The sequence below is a fragment of the Chamaea fasciata genome, unplaced genomic scaffold, assembly GCF_029207755.1.
Source record: "Chamaea fasciata isolate MVZ Bird 193981 ecotype frontalis unplaced genomic scaffold, bChaFas1.0.hap1 SCAF_3, whole genome shotgun sequence".
In the NCBI taxonomy this organism is placed as follows: domain Eukaryota; kingdom Metazoa; phylum Chordata; class Aves; order Passeriformes; family Sylviidae; genus Chamaea; species Chamaea fasciata.
The window spans coordinates 16,629,555-16,645,588 of record NW_027094088.1 but is presented as its reverse complement, the minus strand read 5'-3'; the positions used below and the strand labels follow the sequence as shown (position 1 = coordinate 16,645,588).

The 16,034-nt window shown below is 49.8% G+C and overlaps 1 protein-coding gene and 1 long non-coding RNA gene across 3 annotated transcripts in view; one reads left to right on the top strand and one right to left on the bottom strand.

Annotated features, from left to right (window-relative positions):
* Positions 1-13,245, top strand: part of STUM (stum, mechanosensory transduction mediator homolog) — a 48,051-nt gene extending 34,806 nt beyond the window's left edge. Inside the window, exons 3-4 of one of the 2 annotated variants that reach the window (XM_066178154.1) lie at positions 6,725-7,537; positions 11,132-13,245. In XM_066178154.1, the coding sequence (XP_066034251.1) occupies positions 6,725-6,765 (41 nt within the window). In that variant the 3' untranslated portion in view covers positions 6,766-7,537; positions 11,132-13,245. Of the gene's footprint in view, positions 1-6,544; positions 7,538-11,131 lie in introns of both variants that reach the window. The other variant, XM_066178155.1, reaches the window with a different exon arrangement.
* Positions 7,529-14,633, bottom strand: LOC136286509 (uncharacterized). The gene is made up of 3 exons (XR_010719936.1): positions 14,549-14,633; positions 10,821-11,061; positions 7,529-7,776 (listed from the first exon to the last, which is right to left on the bottom strand). It is a non-coding gene; the product is annotated as an uncharacterized lncRNA (long non-coding RNA).
* Between the last annotated feature and the right edge of the window lie 1,401 nt (positions 14,634-16,034).

Sequence of the window (16,034 nt, the reverse complement as noted above, 5' to 3'; positions counted from 1 at the left end):
TGAGAGAAGAGAAGAGAAAAGAGAAGAGAAGAGAAGAGAAGAGAGAGAAGAGAAGAGAAGAGAAGAGAAGAGAAGAGAAGAGAAGAGAAGAGAAGAGAAGAGAAGAGAAGAGAAGAGAAGAGAAGAGAAGAGAAGAGAAGAGAAGAGAAGAGAAGAGAAGAGAACTTAATCAAAACAAAGAACAAAGTGATTGGTTGCACTTACCTGGATCAAACAGCCCTGACAGACCCAAAGTGGTTGGTCCTTGTTATCACAGTTAAAGAGAATAATAACTTAAGAAGGAAAGCATGTTTCAAATGCAAGGAATAAGACATTTCATTTAAGAACACTGCCAGTTTGCTTTGTCTGGGTTTTGTTTGCATGCAAACCATTGGACGTGCTGGACAGACACCCTACACCACTGCAACTTGAATCTGTATTCAGATGGGAAATAGTTAAAGAAGTGTGGAACTACTGCCCACCTCTTGTCACCTTGCCTTGAAATGGTCGCTCCTATGTGTCCCTGGGAGAGTGCCAGGCTATTTGGATGGGTAGAGGCAGGACACAGCAGGTCCTGTCTCAGCTGGTGAGGCCTAGCAGTGAGGAGGAGGGTGGGAAGCAGCTGAGGGTCAGGAACTCCGCTCAGGCTTTCCCTAAGGGATAATCACCTCGCTGCCTGGATCCGGGCTTGCCTCTCTGTAAGCTGGTAGAGAGTTGAGAAGGAGTTGGAACCACAGAATCATAAAATCACCGAGGTTGGAAAAAACCTCCAAAATCATTGAGTCAAAGTCTTAAGCCATCACCACCGTGTCCACCACTGAACCATGTCCCCAAGTGCCACATCCACATGCCTTTTGAACAGGAGGCTCCTTGCAGCTTTTCATCTTCTAGTGCTATTTCCCTGGCATGGAAAGGGGGAGTCTGGTCTGAGGATAATGGCATACTGTCCTTAATGAGGGAAAAAGGAGAATTAGAGGCCAATCAGGAATACTTCAGTTCCTGGAAGAAGTAATCAAGTAAGTGACTCACATGCATTTAGAAAATAAAACACACCCCCACAAAGTCACCATGGGTCTGTCCAGAGCGAGCTGTGTCAGTCTGGCTTGATTCCCTTCGATGGCAGAGGAATTAATTTGGTGTGAGCTGGCAGCAGTCAGCCATCCCTCCCAACCTTCAGATGCTGATCCCGTCTCACACAGCACTCCTACCAGCAAGCCAGGGGGGAAATGTGCTTGAGAACTTTCCTCTAAATGGATTTTCCTGACTTGGGAAGAGAGAGAGAGGTGTGTTAAAGGGTCCCTCCTGAATCCAGCTCTGCTCAGTGTTTTCATTTGTGGCTTGAGGATGGACTGGTGAAGAGGCTCCCCAGCCACATTCCAGCTGTGAGGACAGCAGGCATAGCAAGGGCAGTGCCCAGATCCACGCCAGTTGAAGAAATGGCCTGGAAACAGTAAGTGCTACTCAGTAGGGAAGGCCCAAGACTCTAGAGAAAGATTAATCCACTGCATAAATACACACTAGGGAACAACTAGTTTTTCAGGGAAGGACGTGGCGGCTGCAGTGAGTCACAAGCACCACAGGGGGAACATTGCTGCAGAGGGAACAAACACCACACAGGCAGGTGGGAGCAGAGTTTGTAGGGCTTCCGCTGATCCCGTCACCTTTCTTGGCATGCATAAAGCTGTGGTGAGGCTTGTGGCCCACTTTGGAGGCTGTACTTCAAGTGAAAAACCTGGAGAGAGTCCAGAGAACCATACGACAGCAGGCCTGTTGATGATGAAGTTGTTCAACAGGCTAATAAATGTGAGAGGGCAGCAGTTCAGCCTAAGACAGACTTAAATAACACCAGGAAGGACCTGCGTGGAAATTAGAAGACATTTTTCCTCCAGTAACATCAAGGTGCTGCAGAGGTGGCTTGGAAGGATCTGCTCTCTCCGTCCCTGGAAAACTCCAAGAGTGGGTACCCATATCTGTCAAGGACACGGTGGGACACAGCAAGAGACTAACTGACCTGGGGTCCTGTCCAGCTCTCATCTCCTCTAGGGTGCCCTTTGGCAGGATAATATCCCAGAAGGAAGATTAATGGAATGCACTTTTGCTGTCACATCTAATTACTTTGGGCAGCACCACAGCACAGGGTATTTTCTCTGCTAATTTAAACCAACTTCCAGCTGGCCCCATTGGACCAGAGAGTTCGTCTTAAAGCAGCCATGTGACTTTGGGAACTGTCCTCCGCTGTACCTGCTGTCTGAAGGCAAAGGCAGAATTACAAGGGAGCATTTAATTCTTCTGCCAAAAATTGGCTGGGCAGCACTGCTGCAGTGTGCTCCCCTCTAACCCCTTGCCAGCTCTGCAGGGACGATGCACAGAGCTGAGGCAAACCAGTGCTAATTAGCTGGCCAAAGCCAACTGGAAAACAAGCCTCCTAAGGCTCTCCAGGCAAAGCTCCCTCAGCTACAGGCACACCTTGTCCCCAGCCCACACCTGCATTAGCCCCACTGTGTGGAATGAACACAGCGGAACGGCCTCTCCAGGAAGTCCCTGCCTGCTCAGAACCCAGTAGAAAAGGTTGTGTGCCATTTCTTGACAGAAAAGCCAGAGAAATAACGTAGCAATGACACCCTGACGTGGCACAGGGGACACAAGTCAGGGACTGTTTGTCCAGGCATTGTTTGCCTCTGCTGAAAGCAGCCAAAAAGTCAAGGAAGCCCTCCTTTAGCTTTCTGAGGTCTCTGAATGAACAATGTGCTTGGCTGCACCATTGCTCTCGGGTTCACTGGATGGAGACTTCGGCTGACTCTTGGGGCTGATTGCCAGCCAGTAGTAAAACCTCACCTGTGATCATGCCATCTTTGTCACTCCTCTGCTAATTACTGCGTACAGACCCTGCCAGAAGCAGCAGCAGATGATTGCACAGTCACTGTATGCTTGGGCTCCCAGGGAAAGCATCACTAAGCCTCTCTGTTCTGCAGGGCCCCTGCTAGGGCAGGTAACGCAGTTGTCCTGGGAAGGAAAGGGGAGCAAGAGGCCCAAACCAACCCGTAACCCTTCATGAGATGAAGAAAATTCCAAGGACAAATTGCCTGCTTAGACCTATTACATTTTTTTAAAAAAACCTAAATAAAAAGAGCTGTTCCCCAACTGGGCCCAAGAAAAGTAGTTAAAATATCCTTTTTTTGCAGTTTCCTACCAAATGCAGTGGTGGGGTAAGTTCTTAAAACATTGTAGGAAAGTTAAATAGCATCAGTGTTTGCAGCACCCAGACAGGCTGAGGCATGCGTTGGTTGCGAGTTACCTGTGGACACAAGCAAACTGAGCAGGGAAGCTGCCAAAAACCTTTCAGGTGTAGTTTTCCCAACTCTGGGACTGTGAATGGTATACCATGAGCCCTTTGGTACAGTGTGATGTCTTGTTTGAGGCCTTCCTTCAGTGGCTCCCCTTCAGTCAAACCCACAAAATGCCAATGGCACAGAGGAAATAGTTTCTGGGAGCATTGCTCATAGGTGTTAGCCCATCCGGCCTGTCTGGCTTGGGGCTGGAAAAGCAGATGAGGATTCCCCAGTCATCTTTAAACAAGAGTCCCAGATGAAATGATCCACTTCAAGTACAAGAATTTTAGGAAATGTTTAGCCCTGGTGTGAATGTCTGATAGTAGAGCAGCTGTTCTCTGTTTACTCTGCAGCCTCAGTATGTTCATTCTCTTCTGGTTCTCCATGTGTTTCAGATATATCGTCTACAGTTACATTTCTCCCTCTCTCTTTCTTTCATGTTCCTTTGCCTCCTTTTGTTCACCATCAAAGTCTCACAAGGTAAGTTTGTTTCTGTTCTTCCTCCTCCTCATGCTCCGAGGCAGTTTCCCATGGAGAGCAGCGAGCATCGGTCGGGGCAGGACATCTGGAATTCACTTTGGCCAGTGCTGCCCACTCCCAGCCCAAGTCCAGCCATGTGCCTTTACATCTGTGTGTCTGACTGTCTCTGTGTCTGTCCTGTGGCTGCACAGCCCCAGGGATGCTGAAAATCTTCACACAGCATTGAAATGCCCCTGGGGATGCCCCAAGGAGCAGAGCAGGAACCTATTTCAGCATTGAGAGCATCCTGAAGCCAGCCTCTGCATGAACCCAGTCCCAGAAGAACAGCCTATGCACAGACTGGGCTTTTTTTTTGCCTCAATCTTACATGCAATGGTTTACAGGAGAAGTGCAATTTCAAGTAAACTTGATTAAATCAGTGACTGTGTGCACAGGCCCACTTAATCCTGAACCCAGAGCTGTCTGTTCTGCAGAACTGCACCTCAGTTTTATTGCAGACATATTAATGTAAAGCTGCTTCATACAAAACAGCTATTCCTATGCAAGAAATGCAGTAACTATTTTCACATATAAACTATTGGATAAACTAAGTCTGAAGTATTGTAATAAACAAGTTTAGCATAGGACAGGTCATTTTTTGACTTACAGTCATGTAAAGAGATAGGGTTGGCCACTGTAACTTCCTTCCAGCCAGCTTCAACACCAATAGCCAGACTAAAAGGATTTCTCAATCTCAATAAAAGGCATGGCTGCACAAGTAAGTTGCTCTTACTTTAGCCAAAGATTTAAGGCATGCCCCACCTTTCTGGTCCATAGGGCTGTTTGTTCAGTTTTTTTAAACTCTGCTCCCTAAACAAATTAAACTGATGCCATAGACAAGCCCAAATGACAAGTTTCCAGCCAGCTCACCTTGCCTTCAGAGCTGACTCACACTTAAAACATAAATGCATGTGAAATCATCATTTTGCCCCCTAGAAAAAGCTGTTTGAAAGAGAGTCTTTCTGTTCAGCTGCACACAATAGGCAGAAATTCAGTTAAGTGTCATTATTCTGTCCCTTGTGCTTGTTTAACAGCAGGAGATCCAGACTGCCAAACCTGGGTGAATGTGTGGGTTTTTTCCAAAGTACAGCAAAATTCATTTGCTGGAGTCGATTCTTAGTTCAGAAAAAAGTCCCTTAAAGATAGGGGTTCTGGCACCTGCTGGTACTATGTGTTCAGTTTTTCTAAGAGACTTACAAAAGCCTAAGATAAGGGTTAGAAAGAAATATTACAAAGCATAAATGGAAAAGTGTTTGAAAAGTTAAGCATTCTTCTGAGACATGAATTTTCAGACTTACTTGAAATTCAAAATATAAAAATGACAGGATACTTACATTATTTAAACTAAGGAAAAAAACCCTCCAGATTTAAAAAAAGTTTTTTAGTTGAAAGATCTCCACTGTGGCAGGCACTGCAAGTAAGGAGAGTTTGCTTCTTTAATAAGGAGATTTTTTGCATTGATACGGTCAGAATAACAAGCCCAGCTTCTCTTGAAAGGAAAGTGGGGAAAGCTTCTGGCGCAGTTATTGCAACCACTTAGGAAAGTGTTAAAAATTTCAGTATTTTTCTCATCATCCTGTACTAGCACAGGAGCTGCAGGTGCTCTCCTACTGCCCTTCTCTGCCCTAGCCCCCCAGGGGATGGAACTGTCCCCTGTGGGATTTGCAGCCTTCCCTTATCCGCTGTGTGCAGGACAGTAAATAGTCTGGGACCCCAAGGAGCTGTGAGAAGCAGCAGGACAGGCTGCTTGAGCCCTTGCAACATCCATGTGGCTGGAACACTGTGGGGACCCCAGGGGCTTTGCTGTCTTGGTTGGGAAGTGCATCAAAACTCATGGCCACAGGAAGAGGAAAGGGCGTGAAAGAACAGGGATCCAGGCAGTTTCCTTGGTTTTGCTGCTGAAAAGATGAGTTTCCTCCAGGCCCACTGGATGGCTGCTGTGCCCTAACAAAAGCACCTGTAATTCTACTGGGCTGGAGCAAAGCAAGTGCAGAACCAGGCAGTGAGAATATCATTAGAGGCATCCCAAGGTCTGTGTTTGACATGTCAGCCTGTGATTCAAAGCATTTCCCTTCTCCTCCAAGAGGTGTTTGCTCACCTGTGCAAACTGGTTGCTGCTGGAGAGCACTGTCAGCAAAAGCCAGCATGGGAACAAAAAGATGGCTAGAGGAAACCAACCTCCTCATAGCTGGCAGTGCTCTGGGAGGACGAGGTTCAAACACATGTAGATCCCAAGGAGAGATGCATGTCGGATCCACGACCTACCAGGGCAGTGCTTGGGAACAGCTGTGTCTCTGGAGCAGGATACAAGGGCATCCATTTCCCCTGCACCGCAGAAGAACACACTCCATGAAAATTTTAGGTTATTGGGGTTGAACTGGTGACCACCGGTACCTGCTGTGCCTTTACAGTCTCTTCAAGCAGAGGTGCCTGTGCCAGGCTGGTGGCAGGCAGGTGCCACAGCAGCAGGGCTGGCTGCCAGCATCCACATGGCTGTGCCCTGGTGCTCGTGGCAGCACCAGGCAGCTGCTGGCTAAAGCAGGGCAGGTGGCTGCCCTGGGCAGCCTGGCCACGAGGGGGAATGTGTCAGCCCCTCTGTTTTCTCATGTGGTTTTTGCCACTCCTGGTAAACCAGGCTCGTGCCTTGCTTGAGCCCTGCCGAGGGTCCTTATTTGGAATTAACTCTAATCATGTTCCCTTCCCCTCCCTCCTCACAGGCTACAAGGAACAGGGGATCCCACAGCAGCTGTAGTGGCTGGGACAAGTATGGTCAGAGAAACACGGCAAGAGATTTCCTTTGGCAGCCGTGGGCACGGACCTTTTGGTTACCCTTTGTCTCTCTTCTTCTCCCTTTTGTTTTGTGTCCTTGTGTCTGCCCGGTCCACCTGCCCGTCCAGCGGAGCGGAGATGCAGAGCAGCCAGCGCAGACTTGCACTGAGGCCCCTGAGCAGTGGAGATGAGGCGAGCACAGCTTGGCTTAGGACTGGTCCCAGCCAGCACGTGGTGGGTGGCCGACAAGGAGGACGAGGGTGCCAGGACAAGGAGACACCCTTGGCAAAGGTGGCACCTGGGCAGGCAGCTGAACCGAGGGAGGGGGAGATTCTGCTTTCCCTCTGCTCCCAGGGAGAGGTTGCTGAAGATGTTTTGCCTCCTTTTTATGCTCGCTGTTAAAGGACGCTGGCTGTGAACATCAAATGCCAAGGAGCTATTCATAGATATATGTACAGGATGTAAAAGCAAACCAGTGGTACCTCCCTGAGATTCCATCCGTGACTGCTTTGCAGTAGTGGAGGGTCGAACCCAGCCCCCTCTGCTGTCTGTGTATATATGATGTTCACAGAAGCTGTGTCCCCACAGATGTCTTGAGAAGCGTGCTTGCTGTAAATTGTATTGTACTGCTGAAGTGACTGGGGCCATTGCCTGCTTCCATCCGCTGCCACTGTGCAAAGACCAGAGCTCCCAGCAGCCCAGGGGACACTTTTCCTAGCACAGGACTGGTGTCCTGCAGCACCTCACCTCTAGGGCAGCAAGTACAGCCTTGTGCTGCCAAAAGCCTCTTCTATAAAACAATACTGGGGGAGCCAAAGAACAAGACTTTTCCTGCCCCTGAAAGGGACTTGCTGGCAGTGTCTCCATGCTTTGGAAACGGATCCCCTTAGAGAGCGACGAGTGCTCCTGGCTGAAGCAGCGTCCCAGCTCTGCTTCCCCACGTAAGTATCCAAAACTCCAGGATCACAACCTGGTACTAGACAGGTGCTTGGGAGCTGTTGTGGTTGGAAGGCCTGTGGCCAAACGGGCTGGGGCTGTGATGTCATGGCTTGAACAGGATGTGCAGAGCTGCAGTGGCCACAGGTGGAGTGATCCCTCTGATCACAGCAGGGCAAGAGGAGCTTGGCCTGCTGTCCGCACCTGGATGCGTTTCCTCTCCAAAAAGATGGCAGGAGAAGCCCTGCTGAAAGAAGGCAAAGCCAGGCTGCTCACACACAGGGAAGGCCCTTCCATCCAGAGGAGTTTCATACAAACCAGCTGCCAAAACTGGGAGCCACCCAAGCGTGGCAGAGCTGAGACCCACTCCCAGCCTCTTGATCTGCCAAGAGGCAGATGGTGAGAAAGGGATGGCAGCAACCTCCCTTACCCTACAAGTGTCCAGCCTCTCCCAGTACGATGGTCTGCTTTTAACAAAGGTTTTTTCATGCTGAACAGGTCCTGTCAGCTAAAATACCTCCTGTTATAAAGAGACCTGGGGTGTCAAAAAACAGCAAGTGCCCCTGAGCTGTCCACCAAGGGAGGAGGAGAGCCCTGTGCTGGGCAGGGCACCTGTCAGTGATCCCACAGAGACCTGCTGCGGTAGGAAGCTCCTTTGGTGTTTTGGTTGCAAACCTCTAGCTTAGCCTCCCCACAGCCCCTGCTGTTTTCCTGATGTCTGGATTTAATGCAACACCTCTCTTCCCAGAAAGTTTCCTCCCTGCCAAATGCCCACACTGCACTGTGAGCCCACAGCCTGTGGAAAGCAGGTATCAGTACCTCTTTGCTCTCCCTTCTTCAGGGCTAAGGACAAGGCAGCATCCACAGTCCCAACTAACTTGTGGTGGGACAGGACCCCTCCAAACTATGCCCACTTATCCAATGCAGGTGTTAGAAGAGATGACAGACTTTTTTCACTTTACCCTTCTGAGGCTGTGCACCATAAAAAGCTTTGGGCTGCTTGAACAGGAGAAAGGGGCAGAGAGTTAGGAGTCTTGGGAGCACTAGCTTTCATTGTGAAGACGCTGGCTCAAGCATTTCCTCTGATCTCAGCAGTCTTAATTAAGGAAAAAAAATATATAAACAAGGAGGCAAATATGTAACACAATCAATTGCATATTTTACCAAGCCAGACTTCAGGTAGAGCAGTGTATTGGGACAGCTCACACTATACAGTAAGGAAAAATGACAGGTCTCCTAAGCAAACCCATGGCAGAAGCATAGGAGTAACTCAGGCTGCATTTCTCTTGCCACACACCCTAAACTGTTGCTTGTACTGCCATGCTGGACAGACAGAAAAAGGTATTTAGTCACTATCCTGCATCCAAACAGGGATGCTGAGCCCCACTTTTTGGGCTTTTGCATAGAAGGGGAAGATCATGACATGGTGCAGACAGGAAAACTTTGCATTCATCATTTAGAGGAAAAGAGATGAAAACCCATCAGTTTTTGGAGTGACAAAAGCCACGTAACACAGGCAGCAGAGGAGCCAAGGTTTCCTTGGAAGGCAAGTACCAGTTGGTGCTTCTCATTAGCCCAGGGCTGAAAGTGCTCAAGAGGAAAAGCAGCACAGTTACCCTGCCAGAATGCCAGGCTGCAGTGAGCCACAGTTACCTTGCTTTGCCAGAGAGGCCTGGAGGACAGCAGCAGCTGGAGGAAACCAATCAAGCAGGTCAGTGGTGGAAAACCCAAGAGCCATCTGGGATCTGCATTAAAGCCACAGGATGGGTTCCTCAAGATTATCACTGCCACAGCAATGGCCAAAAGGATTTGTGCTCACAACATTTGACAATTTCAAGTGTCTTTGTCCATTTCTACCAAAGGGACTGGTTCAGGGAGTGGCCTGTGCTGTGGCATCTGCAGCTCTGACTTGCTGGCCTGTACAGGTGTTACAGAACTGACCTTCAGCATTTCCTGCCAGACAGACCATCTCTGCTCCTCCATTTCCCACCTGGGTAAATAGGATCCTAGTCAGTAGCAAACAGGGAATCTGTAGCACATCTGGAAAACACCTTCACAAGCTGCTGCTGTCATCAGTGAGAACTCTTTTTTTGAGATCTCTAACTAGCCCTAAAGCCACCCAAACCATGTGCCTGCTCAGCTGCAGCGAACGCAATGACAAAGAGCAGTGGTTCCCCCCCACCTTTGCCAGAACAGAATGGCTGAGTCGAGTGCAAGCACCAAACACTGCCTAAGCATCAGGTCAGTTGTGCTGTGCTGTCAGGACAGGTGTGCAGGAGCCCCTGCAGGCACGGATCACAGGCTGGGGATAACAGGAACCAGGCAAAACCTTTGGGTGCAGAAGCGCTGAAACAGGAGCAGCAAGCGTGGCTTAAGAACAACTTCTGGTGCCTATGAAGTTGGGTTCACTTTTAGAAGGTGGATCTAAATGTGTAGTGGACAGGCAGCACAAGAAGCCTCAGACTGTGGAGGATTAAACAAGCTGACATTTTCACTGGGCCTAAACTGCCAGAAGTTTCATCTCCTGTGGCATCAGATGTCAGATCAGCAGCTGATGCTCCATCCTAGAGACCCAGCACCTGCACTAAAGGTCCCCTGGGAACAAAAAGGGACAGAATAAGCTTCTCATCAGCATCACCAGGGTTTTGCTGACCTTTTGGGCCACACTTGGTGCTGTCTGTCTCTGTGCTCTAGTGAGGATGGGAGAATTGGATTGGCTGGGAAAAGATTGAATGGAAATGCTGCCCTCCCTGGGATGGCTGCAGGTCTCTGAGAGCATCACTTTGGTTAGGTCTGGGTGCTGTCTGCATTTATTGCATGAGGGAGTTTGGTACTGCAGTGCAGCACTGCACAGATGAGGTGTGGGATTTAAAATTCATTTTCAGGTTTTGCTCTGTAAAATTTTTTCTTATCTTTGACCTTCTTACTGAATTGGTGAAACCCAGAAGACACTCAATGCACCACTTCAGAGGCTCTGAAATCTGTCAAATGACACCCAGGACAAAAAGTCTTATTTTTGCCTATTGTGGTGATTTGCTTAATTGATTTTAATTAGAAGCAGACAGTTTCTCACTTTTTGCTTCAGGACAGGAGCCACTTTATAGATCGGCCTTGCTACCAGGCAGCAAGCATCAAATTGCATTTTCCCCAAGGCTGTCCTGTGGTAGTAATAACAGTAATAAATCCCTCTGCTTTTTCCAATAGCCCTGAATAAAACTAGCACTGCCAAGCTCCCCGCAGCCCCGGTGTGAGCAGCAGCCTGCTCTCAGGCAGTGGTGAGCCCCTCACCTTGGCTTCAGGTCTGCCCACAGCAAGTAGTGAGGAGCTGTGGGGAGCTCAGAGACTGAGCCCAGGGCAGGGCTGTGGTCACCAGGAGGTTCTGCTTGCTCATCTCATCTTTAGTATCACACCTTCCACTGTGACTTGGTTTTCCTCCTCTCACAAGAGGTCACAGTTCTGTGGGCAGCTTGCAGCATCTGCAGGAGCGTGTCTGGTGCCCACGATCCAGGCACTGACAACAACAGCCACGCTGTGAAGACACAGGTACAAGTGAAAACTTGGAGCTTTCCCCCACCAACAATTACTTTCTTTCTCTTTAGGGTAAAATTAACCACCCAGCGCTTTCACACCTCTTTCCGAAGCATCGCAGAGGAGACAACATCTCCACCTGCCCCGGGGCTGGATAACTCCCCGCGCTCCCCTGGGAGCTGTGCTGTGACCGTCGCTGCGAGCCAGCCCTGCCTCCTCGCCAGCACGGCCAGAGGGCACAGCCCGAGCCCTCCCTCTGGTCCGAAGTGCATGGCACCCAGCTCTCCCAGCACCATCACCTGCTTCATAAATGTAGATGTTTGACACGCGAGTTTTACAGCTAAAGAGTGATAGTGGGTAATGGAGAATAAACGCAGTTGCTTCATCCCCATCTGCCAGCAACACAGAATTTTCTGCTGCTCCTCCCTGATTGTGAAAACCAGGTTTCTCTAAACAAAAATTTAAAGAAAAAAGGAAAAAAGAAAAAAACCAGACCATCCCCAGAAAAGGGCTTTAATGAAATAGTTTCTTGGTACTTGAACCCAGCTGGGCTGAACAACTGATTTACTACTCGTTGGAAAGCAATTCCAGGTGGGAACCAACCCAAATGTGTAGCCAGTCAAAAACCAGCTTCATTCTGGGTCAGCCCAACCATTGCAACGCAGGGCACAGTACGATTCTTCATTGGTGTTCATGGGTGTTGCCAAATCTGTATTTAGCATGGAAAAGGTGCTTTGGCAGGTGACTCCCACCCTCCCAGCCTTTTGCCATACTTGCTGCAGGGGGGTGCCCCGCTCTCAGCCCTGGCAATCACAGCTGGGAAGGTCAGTGGGGCTTTGTGCTGGGAGCAGCTCTGGCACACGCAGCCATGGGGTCAGGAGTGTCAGATGTGAGAGGTGACTCCATCTGTGCTTCCCAGCACGCAGCTGCATGTTCCTCCCCGGCTGCATTGACTGTCACACATTTTATTAAAGACCTTCCAGTTCTGCTGGAAAGTGCCCTTAAGTCTTGCTGTGAGTGTTGTGCTGAGCTCTGTGGGCAGGAAGCTGAAGCACACAGTCCCAGTATTCTTCAGAGGGCCGTTTTATTCCTTGCCTCCTGCTTATTCTGGGATGACCCTGAAGTTCACGCACATGCATGCACTCCATTCAGGGTGCATTTTACTGCTACCCAGCCCAAACTGCATCCACTGCAAGACACCACCAGACTTCCTTGACATCTAAACCCCAAATACAAGGAGACCATGGCTAGATCTGATATTCCTCCCAGGAAAAAGCAATGTCTTTTCCCACACACTTGCTAACCACAGTGTGGCAACACAGCCCTGTATTTTCCAGCTGACTTTGCTTCATGCTCACACACACAGTGCACTTTGAAGCAGTGCTGCAATTTATTTCCCAAGCTGGCACTCAGTATTCCCATCCCCCTGTGGGAGCAGCATGATGCAAAATCCCAGGTCACAGTGGCAACATCTGAACCAGGGTTAATTACAGTGAGTCCCACCAGAGCTCATGCTACCCAGAACCTATCCTTCCTCCTCTTATCATCTGTATAAATAACTAAGCCAGGCTAAAATTCAAGTCCTGCTTCTCTTGCACCCACACATTGGCCAGAGGGAAGCAACAACACCCTGTCCCCACTGCTGGAATGCTGCAGTGGGAAGTGAAGGCTTCATTCAGGCTCTAAAAATGGCAAAGGCCAGAGTAGCTCGATCCATCTTCCAGCTCTAAGAATGCTTTCACCAGGCAGGTGAAAGGGAATGGCACATTTTGGCTTGGAATCAAAACAGAGGCTCACCTCTACCAGCAGTGTCTGGAGGTGATGGCAGTGCTCCCTCAAACACCAAGCAAGTGATCCCACCCTGACCCATACCCCTCCTTCCCCCACCACACCCCGACATAGGCACTGTTCCCGAGGCTGGGAGGGGGATTCTCCTTGGTTTTGGCCATGCATGGGTACATCAGATTTTCCACCCTAGGAAGGAGGGAGCAGGGGCCTGCCCACCTGTGCTGTTTGCACCTTGCTGGTGAGCCCACCTTTCATTTTCGTACTGGAGCCCAAACTGAGGGGTTGCAGAGGACCATTTGTATGCCTATTTATATCACCCAGTATTGGATTGTGACTTCTTGTGTTTTGATACTGTGGATATTTTTTTTTTAAGTTAAATATATTCTATTGCTGGACAGCTGGAATGAAATGCAGAGTCTCTTTATGTCACCTGGAGAAACCTAATCATCCCTGATTCCAAATGGGTTCTTGTTGTCCTCCCACCAGCAAGGTGATGGGGATCATCCAGCAGACACCAGTCCACACCCACATCCCCTGAGGAGAGGAGGCAGAGGCCAGGGCATGGCTTCCTTAAGGAATTCATGACCAGAACCTTCCAGAGGAGCAGAAGGCTGGTGCCTCACCTGAACCTCTGGAATGGAGACAAGGGAGGGGGAAAAGCCACCTTGTGTTCCCCTGTGCACATGCCTACCAGCAATCCTCCTCCACTGGGTTTCCTTTGCAATTTTAACATTTTAATATGACTCCAGGTGTATTATGCCTGCTCCCTGTGAGGGAACAGCCCACATGCTGTCAGGAGCTTGGCCACAGACACCTGAGCAGAGCTGAGCAGGTGGCAGAATTTTGCCATGAAAGGCAGCTCTGCTGAAAGGGCCAGCAGCTTGTCAAAACACCTGCACATCTCAGCCATCCACACTCCAGGCTTCTCCTGTGATGTACAGTGCCACAAAATGCCAGCTCTGCTCCCTCCCCAAAGCCACCTGTGGGTAGGGAAACACATGGGAGACCCCAGCTGAGCTGGGGGCCCAACCTCAGAGTTGGTGCAAGACCAGCAAGAAGAGTCTTGTCACACCCCATGGCTTTGAGGGGCCTGGGAGGTGAGGCAGGAGCTCCTTTCACTTGCTCTCTGTTTCTATTCAGGCTTCAGCCCTCAGCAGGGGAAGCAGTTTGGGATGAAAACTGATAGATAGTAGTATGATACTATTAATATACCCATGCAGACACAGCAGCACATGGCAAACCCACTGGAGAGCTCTGGGATAATTATCTCAAAGAGATTTCTTTAACACCCTGCTGATGGAACCATTTCAGAAGGGGAGGAGGAAAACTAGCAATAAACCACACGAAAGCAAAGTCAAGAATTGGAGCTTGGTGAAGACACATGAGACACAGGGAAAACCTCCCACAATTCTGGGGACCCGCATGCCCAAGCACACTTCTGGGCACCCACCTCCACACCATGGCCCAGGGGGAGGCCCACAGCCACCACACACATCTCACCCTGACTTCAGGGGTGAACTGGCTCACCCCCAGCCCAGGTGGCCACAGAGCACAGCCCAGCCTCTGCTGGCACTCCTCTGTGCACCTGCTCCATGCAGCACAGCAGTGATGGGTCCAAGGAAACTCACTTTCCGGCAACCACCACACAACAGGGACAATTCCCTCCCTTCTGCACTTGCAGCCTCCCCAAACCAACTCACCTCCTTACAGCTGCCATACACCTCTGGGATACATCCAGTCCTGCAGAAGCTCCTGCTTGCAGCCCCACAGGGCTGCAGCCGCAGCACCAACACCACTCCCAAAGTAATGGGGAGCAGCTGTGACTTCCTGCATGATCCAGAGCAATCAGTGTAACCAGGTGTTCTTTACATCAGGCCATCCGGGGCAGTTTGGGCTGTGGGTTGCTGTTACACTGGTGGGGCAAAAGCAGCTTGTGCAGGAGGGCTGGGATCAGTCCTGGCTTGCAGCTCACCCCAAAAGGGAGCCAGGGTCTGCCCACCAGCCGCTCTCACTGCTGGCTGTGCAGAGACATGGAAATAGAGCACCTGGGTATTGGATCATTTAGAGATACACATTTAGAAAAACATAATTTCAACTGTATTCTATTCAAAGTAGCCTGAGCAACCATTTAAAAAAATAATGTCTGTGCAAAGGAGGGTTACTGCAAGATATGCATGTACTATCCCTAAATCTCAAAGCCATGCAGTCCAAATACACATTGAGATCCATGTGCAGCTATAAGAAGGTAGCACCTGATCCTAGGAGGTAATACTACAATTACAGGCTATTTCAGAGCTTGCTTCCACAGGAAAACTGCAACCCTGTGGAAAAGGATGTGAACTGCAAGGACTGTATGCTTACATCTAGGGCACATTAAGCATTGTGCTGCCAGAGATGTGAAGGGAGGTTGTGGGGTTTTAAGGGACAGGTCTTGGTTCCAGGCCAGAACCTGGCCTGGAATGCCAAATTCCAGGCTTAAATTCTGTTTATTCAAAGGCCCAAATGCTGCTGAGCAGCCTGAGCAGCACAGGGATTAGGAGCCACTCTCCCTGCAGAGACAGTGTGTGAGTACCCGGGCACACTCAGGATGCTGCAACCTGCCCTGCTGGAACCTCTGCCCACCAAAACAGCCAATGGCACTGCCTGTCCCACCAAAACAGCCACTGTCCCACCCGTGGCCAAAGGATGCAACGGGTTCAAAGGATAGGATGGCACCAACCTACCCTGGGGATGCTCCCTGGCAGCAGTGCTGTGGGCTGTACCGTGCTGGCACAAAAGCATGCAAGAGACATCCTCTGTGATCCTTAATGATCTCCCTGTAAACCACAGTGCCTGAGCCTTCCTGCAAAGCCATTTCCCATGGGAAAAGCAGGTGGGCACTTGCAGAACGTGGCAGTCACATCAGGGCACATTTGAAGTGGCTGCTTGGGGCTGATAAATGGTGGGAAGAAGCCCGTGGCACCCCACAGAGCCCACCCACGGGTCCTGCCATCTCCCCTCGCTGTTCTGGAGGCATAAAAAGAGATGAAGCATGAATTTAGCACTAGAAAAAGATACCACGCTGCCAGTGGGAAGTGTTTTTTAGCCACAGATCCTTTGCAAATGGGGAAACGTATCTGTAGCATCTCTATCTTGCTACTACAGACTCCTGCTGCTTTTTCTTCCCACATTCCCTTCTCTGAGCCA